This window comes from Barbus barbus, assembly GCF_936440315.1.
Source record: "Barbus barbus genome assembly, chromosome: 3".
Lineage (NCBI taxonomy): Eukaryota > Metazoa > Chordata > Actinopteri > Cypriniformes > Cyprinidae > Barbus > Barbus barbus.
Genome location: NC_136731.1, coordinates 32,631,686 through 32,646,321, shown reverse-complemented (window position 1 = coordinate 32,646,321; position 14,636 = coordinate 32,631,686). Strand labels below are relative to the sequence as shown.

At 38.2% G+C, this 14,636-nt stretch overlaps 1 protein-coding gene across 2 annotated transcripts; it reads left to right on the top strand.

Annotated features, from left to right (window-relative positions):
• Window positions 1–64: 64 nt before the first annotated feature.
• Window positions 65–9,168, top strand: LOC306847070 (uncharacterized protein). Of its 2 annotated transcripts, none has more exons than XM_079380817.1 (8): window positions 65–216; window positions 1,804–1,942; window positions 3,567–3,610; window positions 3,699–6,275; window positions 6,434–6,581; window positions 6,670–6,779; window positions 6,876–6,944; window positions 7,813–9,168. In XM_079380817.1, the coding sequence occupies exons 2-8, from the start codon at window positions 1,922–1,924 to the stop codon at window positions 8,123–8,125; spliced, it is 3,282 nt and encodes a 1,093-aa protein (XP_079236943.1). In that variant the 5' UTR covers window positions 65–216; window positions 1,804–1,921; the 3' UTR covers window positions 8,126–9,168. The 2 variants fall into 2 exon arrangements, with proteins under 2 accessions (XP_079236943.1, XP_079236944.1); XM_079380818.1 differs by having other exon boundaries at window positions 80–216; window positions 1,424–1,942.
• Window positions 9,169–14,636: the final 5,468 nt, after the last annotated feature.

The following is a 14,636-nucleotide window of genomic DNA, read 5'->3' as shown; positions in this document are numbered from 1 at the left end:
GCGGGCCATTCTTATACTTTGCGAGCTTCTGATTGGCTCTTCGTCCGACCGGGAGCACGCTCGCACCGAGTGATAGGTCAGAACAGTCAGTGCAATGGTGAAACTCGGGCGCAGTCCGGCAATTGGAAATGTCACACAAACATCGGTGTTTAGAAGCAACGCCTAAAGGAGATGCTTTCACAGCCTCACCGCACTTTTCCCCTCAGACGATTTTAGGTTAGTGTGCATTTTAGTTCTATAATTTCCATCTGTGTCTGAAGTACAAGAGAGAAAAGTACCCCTGTAATGCAGTGTATTTGACGGGTTTGTGCGTAGATAGCAGCATAGCCCAGTTAGCCGCAATTTACATCGACGACGTACACAAAACCACACCAGTGTCTAATAGAGCGACTGCTGGCAACATAATTAATGACTGTAACTCCTGAAGGATTAGTACGCTTTTATGAATTTAGCTGGGAATCTGTTTGATTGCGGTTATGGTTTGTTTTTATTTTGATATTGCCGTTGTTTGATCTCTTCTCGGTGCAGTAGTGCTGAATGTCGAGTCTATAACACATTAAAACGACGAGAAAACTAGTAATACTTCTGTTAAAAACAGCTAATTCCATACTACGTTTGATTTCCAAGCAAAATATTAGAAAACAAATTCTACCGGTTTTCAGCGCAGTGCTGACTGTTAGTGAGCTCAACGGTAAGATGTGTATTAATCCTCCTTTTCGCCACTATTAGTAAATAGTGACCCGCATTTAATCAAACACACACAGACAATATTATACTCCCACTGAACACAGCATCAGTGTGAGGGAGCTCATTAAAGGGTTTCGATTTCTTTTCGGATTAGATACCTTTATTATTGTAGTTTTTGCTAGGCGTTTTTGTTTGTCCTTTAGCTCAATGAAAGATTGATAAGTAAGCAGGTGAACTTAATAAAAGCTTACACGCGATTCAGTACTGTATTCACCTGTTAATACATCACTCAGTGGTCGTGAACGAGAAGATTTGATTTTATATATTTTATATATGTATACACGCACACACTCAAAAGCACATGACATATTATTGCAATACAGTTACAGTACTACCTACTTCTCACACAGGTACCAAATGGAAACATTATGATCAAGATGCTATTTTGGAAAATGTATTTTCAGGATCAGTCATCGTTTCTTCACCTTCATGTCATTCCAAACCTTTCTGATATTATTTCTTAAACGGAGATCTTTTGAGAAATGTCTTGGTGGGCTACATTGTTGTTTGGCTGCCACAGTATTCTTCAAAATACTGTCTTTTATGTTTCACTGAAGAAAGACAGTCATACGGGGTTGGAACGATATGAGAATGAAAATAATCGCACAGTTTGCATTTTTGAATGCCTTTGAATGCCTGTAATTATTTGCGATCTTAAGATTTGTGTTTTTGGTAGACTAGGACATATTGAAGACCAGATGCTAAAGGATTGTCAAACAAGCACGTCTCATAGCTATTTGGCTTAAAAGTTCACTTTTTAAAGTTAAGTTATAATTTGACACTAAACTGCTTTGCTTATGCATACCTTGTCTTTACTATGCACTTCAGTTTCAACCCTCCGCTTGTAGCCTATTATTGCTTGTAATAGTCAATGTTTGTGCCTGTTCCTAATAGGGGTATACAGTTAATGTGACAATTACTTCATAAAGATTATTTATTTACTCACTTTCATATTTAAATGGCAAGCTATAATTTTGTTTAACCTTTTCCTGTCCTTGTGTTTATCCTTAGTAAATTCTAGTGAAGTGGTTAACCAATGACCTGCTTGTTCCACAGTTGTGATGTTTTAGAAATAAGGACAGCAAACAGAAAAAGTGGACTGCATCTCAGGATTATAAAAGAGAATCAACGATGAGGCTCAGTCACCACAGTCCCAACACTTGAGCTCATCATCATGCAAGACGAGAACAAGATGGTAATTTCATGTTTTTGTCATCCCTCAGCACTTTCACTGTTCCAGATGTCAAAATAAGACTTTATTGTACAGAGCAACAAAGCCGAGATGATAGTCACCACATCTAATCTCCATCCACCCAAGCACCTATACTTGTATCTTGTTCTTATCAGTCCTTTTTAACCAGAAATTGGTCATCTATTTTTTGGTCTCGCTTATCTAGTTTATCATAATTAATTAATGGTCCATCTGGCTCATTTTTTAAACAGTGGAATCTGGTCAGATCAGCCATTTTTAAATATAACTTTTATCCTGCCACCTTCTATTGGCTGGAGGTGTTCACATAGGACATACATCAAGCTTGTTTGTGTTGTAACCATCATATTGCGGAAATCACCCAAAGTGAAAGACTTTGGTTGAGTGGAAAACAGCGGTACTGCCCAATGAAGGGCCCCTAAAATTCACAGTCTGTAAGACACCCAGTATTGGAATAATCATCATATTGATCAGTCTATTGATTACTTTTATAACCATACGTCATATTTTTGAGTAAAATAGCTTAATATATATTAAAATAACACACTATAACTTAATGAAGTCACAAGCTGACACAAGTTAGACGTAGTCAAAATAGGTTGCTCACAGCATACAGTTTGCACAACCATCTGATGCTTTACTCGTCATAATCATGAGGTGTTACTGTTATAAGAGTCATATGAAGGTGTCAGGGAGGGAAGACAGACACAATGGAACAAACAGTGGCACACCTTTGTGAGCCATTCAGAGTAAAAAATGCAAAAGGAAAGAAAAGTGTAGACAGTGAGTTGTAAAACCCAAAGGGGTGTTGTTTGGGTTTTTCTGATCATTTAGTTCTGCCACTAGTCGACACACTGGTTCTGTGATCATGTGACACCAGTTACGCTTGTTCTCTACATGGTGACAGTAGGAGGAAAATTTCTCATTCCCCCAAACTTACCTAGTTTACCTGTAAGTCATTTATGTTGTTTAATATCAACTAAATGTATTTGAAATTACACAAAAGCAAAAAGATAAACCAGATATAAGAAATGTGGGAGAAATCTATCTTCATGGTTAATTAAATTCACTTTAACAGTGCAACAGTCAACAGTCAGGTTAAAAAAAACTCCTATTGTTTTTCTCTATGGTGAAAGATTTTTAGCATTAATGAATAAGCCCTTTGAATATTGATCAACCATGAACTCTTAGGTGTATACGTATTTTCTTTTACTTTTTTTTCTGACTTTATTAAAAGAAAAAGTTAAATTTCTGGTAAATAATTATCCTAGCCATAATCCTAAATTGCTCAGCAATAACTACACACCAGTGAAGCTTTGCATGGGTTGTGACTTGTTATCAGTAACTACAAGATTTTAGTAGTTTTATATTATACAGTCATTGAGTTATTTTGTTCAAAATACTTCACAGGATAAGTAGTTTCTCCATTCGGATACACCTTTTTACCTTCATCTTTTTTTTCTGATTTTCAAATATTCTTTTGCTTCAAAATTGAATGTAATCTTCGAGGTCTTGTGTAATTAATATTTTTAACATCTTAATTTTTGTTTAACATTCTAAAATACTTGCAAAATCTGTCTTTGTGCACCTCTTTTTTTCTTGTTTTCAGACAAGCTCTGGAGTTGAAGCTGAGATGGAGGAGCAGAGTTCAGAGTGAGTGATGCTGCATCAGACAAAAAATTAAGATCTATAATTTTAGCCAGCAAACATGCTTGACATGTTTTTTGTTTCTTGATTTTAGAGATGAAAACCACAAACTGGTATCACCCTGCGTGAGCTCACAGTTAGGAGATGGCAGCCCTGCAAAGGAGCAAAGCCACGGCCAAAAGCCAGTGGAGGTGGATTCCCCAGAGTGCCCCTCAGCAATAAAAAGATGGGAGTTTGGCCCACTTCTACAGTCATTCAAATCCAAGATGGCTAGCTTTACTGAGATTGTCATGAGCCCTGTTCGGCTTTTTAAGCCCAGTTACTCTTTGTCCTTGATCGCACTTCCTAATCAGCATGAAAAGTTGATTGAGTCAAGTGTTGAAAATTCAACCCGGGACGAGGAAGCCGAGACTGACAAATGTAGAAATGGATTGTTTCCAAAAAGACCTTCTTCAGAAAAGGTGCAGTGCAGCACTGCTCCAAAACGCCACAGAGTTGCACAGAGACTGAATTTTAGTACAATTTCTACAAGTAACGACCACAAACAAGTATTGGATCATATTCAAAGGCACATTGAGGTTTCATCAAATGAAGAAAATCAGATAGACCGTCCTTCAAGCCAGTCACAAGCCGTCCTTCAGGATGGGACAGATGATGTCAGTCCTTGTAAAGCACAGAGCCCTTTCTTCAGGACTAAACCAAATCTGTCCACAGACAAACTTTTGAATTCTGCAAGTGCCATGAGTGTGTCCAGGCAGGCCAGTGTTCAGACAGATGCGGTTGTTCCGCATCGTCTGTCAGGTGAGAGACAGACCCGTAGCACTGACACAGCCTTTGGACATAATTGCAAGTCCTACTTTTCAGAAGAGGAATCAAGTCTGTTGAAACCAGTGTCTGACAGTAGCACAAACAAGCCTGATCCTGGAGTCTCCTCTTTTAGCACTTCTTCTGATTTTGATTTGAAAGATAAAGGCACAAGCACAGTTGGCAGCGAAGAATCCTTTTCACGTATGGCCACCAGGAAAAGTCCTAGAAAGAAATATCTGTCAGGGTTGACTGAACCCACCTCCACTGAACTGGCCACTTTTGTGACCAGATCAAAGACTCTGGATGTGGAGATGAAGGAATCACCATCTGTAAACAGTATGGAGTGGACACACCACTCGGCTGAAGACTCTCCAAAGACCATTTCTTTCAGAGAAGCGAGGCCAAAGAGATGCAGAGAACCTCCTCGGATAAAGAAAGACTCACAAGCAAGAGGGAAATGTGATTTGCAGAATGCAAAAGAGGGAAGACCCACGAGGAATAAAAAAGTAAAAAACAATGACATCGCTTTGGAAATAAACCAGGGGGAAGAAACATTTGTTCTGGTTAGGAAAAAGAGGAAAGGGGTTTCTATAATGCAACCACTCCAAGACTCAAACGGGCCTGTCGGTACTAGTAATGCTGCAGATGTTAAGATAAAAAATTCTGTTGAGACCTCAGATAAAACGGGACGGGACAAAACAAGAAATAAAATTAAATGTAGGACTTTACTGACCTCTAGCAATGAAGATGATGCCACGGATACTACATCCTCTCAAAATGATACACAGAATGTCCTGATTGGCAATACCATGAATGGTTCATCAGAACCTCCAGTTTTTCCGTATTCTCTGCAGTCACAGGAGTCTGAGAAGACCATTGAAACTCGAAAAACAAGACGACATCTTAAAATTACAGGTGATGCTTTGCAGAAGAGAAACATTCGTCCACCCAAGCACAAGTTTGAGGACTTCAGCGTGACTTCCATGGTTGATCCAGCAGGACCAAGTAAACCTTCAAAAAGAACACTACTGCGCACCAAACAATCTGTTATTGCGGCTGAGGAGCAGGAGACATGTATATCTGAACTGAAAGCAAGAGAAGTAGTAAGGGAACTTCTGTCACCTGGTTCGACAGCTCCAGTGCATTCAGAAAGAAAACTGGGCAGACCCACAAAGAATGTAATCCGATCAAGAAGAAAAGATGGTTCCGTTGTAAAAAGGAGAGGTGCTATTGGAGGTAACGGTGAAGCGGAGAGCCAAGAAAAGGCGACGGAAGCCGTTCCAGTAGTATCGTTGTCAGGTAGCGGTCCCAACCGCCTCCTGCGCAGCTACTCCTGCCCTGAAATCCCGTCCCTAGTATTCAGTGACTGTCATTTCCCCTGGTCCCATACGCATGACAACAGCACTACCTCACCCAGCAGAAAGAGCTCACCCGCTCCACTTCCCATCCACCTGCACTCTCCGTCCAAGCGCACTCGCCGGCACACTGTCTGCAGTGTGGAGATTGAGCGTGAAATTGCCCCTTTGTGTCTTCGTAAGGAGGTGTACCCTGCTAGTCGGGGTGGCCCTTTGTGCCCCTCTTCCCCTTATTCTCCCTCCACCTCCCTCACAGTCCTTGCCTCGTGTTTTTTGTCCAGTCCTTTAGCGTTCTTGTCTAAAGGCTCGAGCCAAGGGCGTAGTCATGCTAGCGACACCAGCACTGGCAGTGTTTCAGCTGCCTCCGGTTTTGTCGCATCATCATCACCACCATCCTCCTTCAGTCCCCTCTTTTCTTCCACCCTCACGTCCTGTCATGCTTTAACCGGCCCTTCCTCTTTCACTCCCAGCCCTGAGACACCTTCCACCTCTGTGTCATCACTCTGCAGGTAATTTAACAGATTCCCAGCCTCCCTATCTGAGTATGCTTGCTTCTTATTACCTGTTATTGTAAAATCTATCATGTTGATGATCTGAGACGTTTTCCCATAAGACGTTAATAAAGATGCAAGTCAGTAGTTAAAATCCTACTTTTTCTTTCCTAAAGTGCGTTTTCTCAAAGCTCTTTGGAAGGAGACAGTCGGGTGCTTCAGATGGAGTGTGAGGAGTCTATAGATGAAGAGAGATCCAATTTTGACCTTAAACTCTCTGCAGCCATCTCAGAGGAGAAAGCATTATCAGATTCTGAAATCAAGGTGTGAGTTTTCTCTTAACGTTGGTTTGTGGTCTAAAATGTATAATTTTTCTTAATCATAATTGCATCTTCACTCTCTGTGTAAACAGACAGAGATCAAGGATGGTCAGCGTGGAAAGGTGTCCTCTATTCGTATCCGTAAAAAGATTCCAAAACCTCAGAATAATCTCACCCCTATGGGCCTTCCTAAGGTCATCAGGTGTGTATGCGAAAAGAAGGTTATAGGCTTGGTCATAAATATCTGTGTGTCTGCTTCATCACAGCAAAGATGCATTTCTTGTTTTGTGTTTTACAGAGTAAAGAAGAAGGATTTCAGCTTGGAGGAAATCTACACAAACAAAAACTTCAGCAAACCTCCTGATGGGTGAGACATTTTCCAAATGATTTGTTTTCTGGATAATCGAGTTACTCACGCATTTAACAACTTAATAATTCTCTATATATTTGGTAATAAAACTGACAGAAGATTGAATATAAAATGAATTGCTTGGCACTCCTTTCAGACTGGTTGCATTTATTGATTTTATGATCAAATCTTTATTTGTCACTATTTTAACTCACCTTCAGGACTTCCAGTACTCACAGACATTGGGGCAGACAGAACATCCCAATAGCCCAGTGACTTTTTAGTGCGGTTCTCAAGCTATCAGTGTGTTCTTATACTGCCAAAGTAAAGATTTTGGCTAGACCCATATCACCTGTGACTTAATGTCTACCAGCTACAGTCTTAAATTAAATTGACTTTAATATGTATGATAGATTCACTCAAATATTAAATGTGATAGTTAATATGATAGTTCACTCAAATATTAAAATTCCATTATCATATACTCACACTCATGTTAAACCCATGGGACTTTTGTTAATCTTGGAAAAAAACAAACTAAGACATAGTAAAACAAAACCATATGTGAATAAATCCTAAATTAAATCTGTTCAACATATAAATCATTCATATCTCTTTACAAGTCTTGGTTTAAATTGCACAATGGATTATATGGATTAATTTTATGACACCTTTATGACCTTTTTGGATCTAAGATTTTGTTACCTGGACTTTCAGTTGTGGGAAAGAAATCCCTCAGGTTTCATTAAAAAGATGATATTCTGTTTTTCAAATCTTTTGGGTTTGGAACAACATGAAGGTGAGTAAATGATGAATGATGATGATGTTTTATTCTTTCTCTTTTAAACTTTGATCAGTAAAGCAACTTTTGCAAACTCTCTTTCAGACGTTTGGAAACCATATTTGAGGTGCCTCTTAACCGGCGCGATGGCTCTCAGGCTGTCGTGGGCCAAAAAAAGGTGAAGCGCTTTGTCGAATTCCCTGAACTGGGTGTTTCCAGGAAGCCCAAGAAACCTCTGGTTGGTGTAATGGCGGGGGGTGGAGCCCAGAGGAGTGCTGGGATCTGCAGAACCAGACGAGGTGTTGGGGTCTCTTCCAAAGTGGAGGATGGCCTCCCCTTGCAGCAACTGGAGTCCCTGCTTTGCTCCAAGCTTGAGGAGTTAGACACCTGGATGGCACTTCAGCAGGTTGCAGGCTGAAACAGAGGTCTTGGTTGTTTTGTACCAAGCAATGGGCTTTGTATGTATTATGTTAAAATTTACTGTAAATTCAACAAAACAACAATAAATAGACTTGCAGAGATGTAAAATGTTTTATTACTGACGTACTGTAAAGAATACATCACATTCTTTATATATTTTGCAAGGTAATGTGTTTATTTTGTAGATTTGTCTGACTTAACAAGAAACAGCTTTGTTCTGTTTTGTCCTTTTATAACCATTCAGAGAAAGCACTTGTTTACATGAATCTGTGGCATATGTCTAAGATATCTCCTGCTCACCACATCTCCGTATCAGAAAGTGTTTCAAATGAAGAGTCATAAACCTTTCCTCACTCAGTATATTCCTGTTTTAAAACATTTAAGCTTCTTTGGTTCAAATGAATGCCTTATTAATACACTCTCAGGATGGCCTGGTGGTTTCATTATAAAGGAGACTCTACAAAGGACTTTGTAGTGATGACATTGAATACAGTGAGTTGCCAGTGAGACAAAAGTTTGCATTGTCAGTTTTTAGATTATGCTTGATGCTTCTCATCTAGAAGCATAAAGGATTTAAAGGTTTCAGCGCATTCTGTGCTTTTACTCAGGTTCTCTAATTATAGTCCATTCACATAATTTAGGTTTTTGTTCATCTTTGATGTAGTGATTTATAATACTGCTTGTGGTGTTTGAACACGTTGAATGGTTTGTGTGAATTTGTATAGAAGTCTGCGTTCTGTATTTCTAATAGAATACAATTGAACTGTGTTTTGTATTTCGGTGTTTTGTCGAGTTGTTTGTAAGACGTTCACAATGAGCAGGTACATTTTGACTGTTACACATTTTATTACAAAGTCTGAAATACATGCAGTGTATAAAACATCAAAAGCACAAGGTATTGAAACAGTACAACTTATTTACAATAACAGAATATTAATAATGTAACCACATCCATATCTCAACATTTGACTGTCATGCTCTGTGAGTGTCTCAATGTTTAATTTCCAATTTAAGAGCATAAATAAAATCAGCTTGAAGTATAAAAAAGTAGCTTCTGTCTGGACAGTGCTGATGGATTATGCATGGCTCCATCTCATGCATATGACAAATTCCTGAAGGTTTCTGTATTTTTAACTGCACTGGTTTAATTGCAGTGATTTAAGTATGTCACTAATATAATCCAGTATGTTTTGCTACTATACCAAAAGGCATACAAGTTATGTATAATCATAGTGCAAACTGTTGAATCCTCTTATGTTGTAGGTAGAAAGTTGGGGACCTTTGATCCAAACTAAAGACAAGCACCTTTCAAAACAGAGAATTTAAATGTCATCAAGTTACATTTTTGGATGGTCTATATGCAGTGTCCAATATGAGCACTGAAAGAGGCTGTTTCTGCACTCCTACAGTTCAGTTGCTTTGGTTGCTTATTTAACTGTAGAAAAGTTTCTTCAGTGTCAGTCTATGAAGGTTATAACAAAGGACAAGAATGCCAGAAGAAATGGAAAGATGAGAATTAAAACCACCCAGGCTACAATGGACCCAATTCCCCATTTACACGCCTTTTCTGAGTATTTCTTAACCATTTCTCGTGTTTCTGGACAATCATCTTTTTGAAGTCTTTTTCTCGTCTCTCGAGCCTGAAAAAAAATGAGGAAAGATGTTAGATTTCCATTTTTTAGATTCTTAGATTATATTAGTGCATGCATGTTTATTTCATCACTGACTGCAGTTACTAAGTTTCATGGTACTCTTTTGTTTCATTGTGTCTCATCTTTAAACAGTATCTGTGATACTGGCAACAGATCTCAGCCGAGTGGCTTTGAATAGCTGTACAGTTTATGAGAACAAACCGAAACTGTTCATAATTAAATAAGATCATCAGTCATGAAAATAGGCCTACTTGATGAAGCCAGTTGGAGTGTTTATTTTCATCTCACATCTTGTGCTTGTGGCTATTCTTGAATGTTTTACTGAGGCTGCATTGGTGGGTTACTAAATCATTTAAGTTTATAAATAAGTTTAAATAGAGCTTTGTGATACTTCTTACAATACTAGTGCTGTAATGCAATCAAACGGCACTGATATTTCAATAATACTGGACTAATAATCATTAGTTACCTTGACAGAGTACTTGAGGGACATAATTCCAATGCAGGAGAGGCCACAAATGATGCTGCTAATGGCTAGATAACGATGGTCCGTGTCCTTACAGATGTCATGACAGGTGATGCTGTGCGAGTCAGCCCTCGGCTCAGGCCGTTCAAGTAAAGCATCCTCAACTCGCACTTCTTTTAGTTCGTTTGCGCACATCTCTGTTCAAAGTAACAAATAACAAAGCATAAATATAAGGGAGTCAGCATGAAAGTAATGGCACATTCCTGTATTTTGATGAGTGTGTAGTGTACTTTATACTACAATGGTTACAGTGTAGTTCAAGTTCTGCCTGAATCAAGTTTTAAACATTTATAGCAAGCTGGTTTAACTGGTTCTTGACAGTGATTTTCTGCTTTCAGTTTTAACAGGGGGCAATTTAAAAAATATGTATTTATAAAAGACAGACACCAAAAGTGAGAGGCAGAATAAAAGTATATTATAACAATTTAAAAGTGTTTTTCTAAAGCATTTAAGGTGAAGTGCGTTTCTATTGTCTCTTATTGTGCCGGGGCTTGAAAAACAGGAATGGACATGAAACATTGTCATGGTATGACAGTAACTGGCATCAGTGTTACAAGAGAGTGTTGATAGATCTCACTTGCTAGTTTTGGTTAGGCTGTCATGATAAATCGAAATCTCAGCTGTGATAATAATCTTTCTGAAGGTAGCAGCAATGAAAAACATGCCAGTTAAAACACAGTTATTGAAACTAAAGCTCTTAGTACTTATAGACTCACCCAGACTTGATCTTGAGGGAAGAAGGGTCCAAAATTCCTCAGGTTTGCCAGAGATCCAAAGGTATTTAATAACCAAATAATTTTGGTGTTTTTGTTTGGGTAGAAACTGGCTGGTGATCAATAATCTGCTAATAACTCCTTCAGTTTATGTAGTGACAGAAGTTCTAGTGTCCTTTGACAAAGATGTCACATGTCGTTGTCACAACTTGAATCGAGACGACTTCCCATCCAAACTTCCTCTTATTGTCAATTATCAATGTGAACTGTATAATACAGCTTCTTTAGCTCCAGTTTCGACCTTAGAGGAGGCAGAGTGTGAAAGAAACCTTTTGAACCGCTTAGCTACAATAGTGACAGAATGAAACCCCACACCTCCACTTTTTGTTCCCTCCCACTGTCTTATTCACTTCCAATCAGCTCGAGGTACTTCCACTCACATTCTTTAGCTCTTACGTTTATCGGTCTGCCCCTGTGAATCATGAGTAGCTTCTGCAGACTTTGTAACACTGAAGCTTTGACTTCATGTCTACTATTACTCATTCTCTCTATTACGGTTTCTTTCTCTTTCTATTTACACAATCAGACAGGGGCGTAGCCATCATTTCAAAAGTGTGTGTGTGGGGGGGGAAATGTCTAGTGTTATACCTGTTTTTTTATTATTGTTGTCTAATTGACAGGTTTTATTTTTAATCATACCTTTTTGCTTCATATGCTTTATGATTATATTATTATATATGATTATAAAATAGAAGGAAAGAAAGATAGAAAAAAGGAAAAGAAAGAAAGAAAGAAAGAAAGAAAGAAAGAAAGAAAGAAATAGAACAGCTTGTCACTGGGACAGTACCCTTAAAAGCACATCTTTGTACCTTATTTACCCCAAAAAGTTTCATAGTTGTATCTTATTGGTACTCTAATGTACTAATGTGCACCTTTTTGAGTATAAGTTACAAAGATGTCCTTATAAGGGTACTATTGTTTACATATTTCAGATTGTATTTTGTGTGTGTTGTATGTAGAGTACATGGCACACAGTAATGGATACTTGCACATTCACATACTCCTTTATTCTGTTCTGTTCTATTATACATTAGTCTGATGAGTCTGTTAAAATAAATATCTTATCATTGACAATGCTGTAAATAATCTTTACCTCTGAAGCCTCACTGAAACACTCTGCCTCATTCACTCTCAGCTGTGAATTCACTTCTGCCTCTACAGCAAATAAAGTAGTGTTTGAAACATGTACATACAGGGAATAGTGACATACAGAAGAAAATAACACATTAAGTACACTGCTGGACAATAACCAATCATTTGTATCCTAAATTATCTTTAACACTTTAGAATGATAAACATATTAACTATTAAATATGACTTTTGCCTCAATAAACTCTTCATTTACTGCTTATTAATAGCTTGTAAGGTAGTCGTTTTAGTTATTAAGTTTAGGATTATGGGATGCAGAATATGGTCATGCAGAATACAGAATTAATATGTGCTTAAGTACTAATAAACAACCAATATGCAAGCTAATAATTACATACTGAGTTAAAAATGATAGCTGATAAGTTGTTCATCATACTAATGTTATTTTTTATTTTTCTATATTTGACTAATTATGTGTTTTCTATGATTGGTCCATATATAATCCTACAAACGATTGTGTATTAATAGATTTTATACAATATAAAACCAGCCAGGTGTTAAAAGCCACTCTATCAGTTCTTCTCAGCTGTGGAGTTTGTTTTTCTTGCGTGTCGTCCTGATTCTGTCCTAACAAACCTAGGCTGATTGTTTCTTGTTCATTCTTGACAACACATAAAAACGTCAAATTAGTGCAATAATGACAGAGCACCCCTAAATGAAGATCGGTCCTTCTTCGTAAAAAAGGAGTGAAGAGTTTCTTGCCGTTTTGCACTCATCTCGACCTCTATTATGAATGAATGATGGATACAGCGCGGGACCGCGGGCGCGAGCCTGGGCATGTCGTGACGTCACAAACTGAGTGACTGATTGCCATGGAAACGTAAACGTCATGTATAAATTATTTTGTCTCTTTGAATTTTAAATCATTCTGCATTTATATACATTGCTCCATTAAAACCTCAACATGTCGAGAACACAACTGTCCAATGAAAAAAGTGTGGGGGACGAATTTACTTTTTATAAAAAGTGGGGGGGGGGACACGTCCCCCGCGTAATCTACGCCCCTGCAATCAGAGCCTCACAAGGATCAAGTTCCTGACATGTAAGCGGAGGCCCCTGCAGGGCTTGTGTTTGTTAACAGAGATTGCATGTGTTTGATCCCTTAACTGGACAGAGATGCTGGACAGCTGCATGATTTCCAGCCTGTCATGTTTCATGAATGTTTTTTTAACAGGTTAAATACTGTTTCTGATTTTCTTCCTTTGGAAAAAAAAAAAAAACATCAAGCATGTTGATTATTTTAAATGGGGGGGAAAACAGTAGGCAGGACCTGAGGGTTAGATTTTTGTCTGCATATTCAAGTCCAGGCATACAGTTAGATGACACACTTTTATTTATTTATTTAGTCATTTAGCAGACGCTTTTATCCAAAGCGACTTACAAATGAGGACATAAGAAGCAATCAAAACCAACAAAAGAGCGACAACGTGCAAGTGCTATTACAAGTCTCAGTTAGCCTAACGCAGTACAGACAAATATTATTATTATTAATTTTTATTTATTTATTTATATATTTTTTTAATAAAAAGACAGATAAAATAAAATTAGAATAGATAGTGCTAGAGTTAGAGGGTCAAGTAAAGATGGAACAGATGAGTTTTTAGCCGTTTCTTGAAGATGGGTAAGGATTCGGCTACACGGATTGAATTGGGCAGGTCATTCCACCAGATGGGAACAGTTAATGAAAAAGTCCGTGAAAGTGTTTTTGTGCGTCTTTGGGATGGCACAATAATGCGTCGTTCACTTGAAGAACTCAAGCTTCTAGAGGGCATATAAGTCTGAATTAATGAATTTAGGTAAAGGGGTGCAGAGCCAGTGGTGGTTTTGTAGGCAAACATTAATGCCTTGAATTTTATGCGAGCAGCTATTGGTAGCCAGTGCAAAATGATGAACAGAGGCGTGACATGCGTTTTTTTCGGCTCATTAAAGATTAATCTTGCAGCGGCATTGTGACAGCCCCCAACCCTGGTTGAGAGCTATTGCTTTACATGATTGTTTTGAACTAATAAAAGTAGCAGTAATAAATGGTCAAATTGAGTTTGTGCCATGGAGATCTTGTGTTAAAATGACATATGATGACACAAGCGGCTAAAATAACCGCCACTTACTTATCCCAATAATACATTTATTTATTTAATAAAAAAAAAACTCTTTTATGATGCTTCAGTAGTTCGTTTTTTGCTCTGACCTGTTGCTCTGTAATTGTCTCTATCAGACACTCAAACACAGACATGCACACAACACTGGCTTCACTGTGATTGTGAAGGTCAACTATTCTGGGTTGAGCTGACACATGAACAAAGAGCCAGACACTGAGGCCAGACAGCTTAAAATCAAACTCTGATTACTTCTCTCAATCTGCTTCTCTTTGGTAATTTAATTTAAAGAAAGAATGAAGAAAAATTAAAC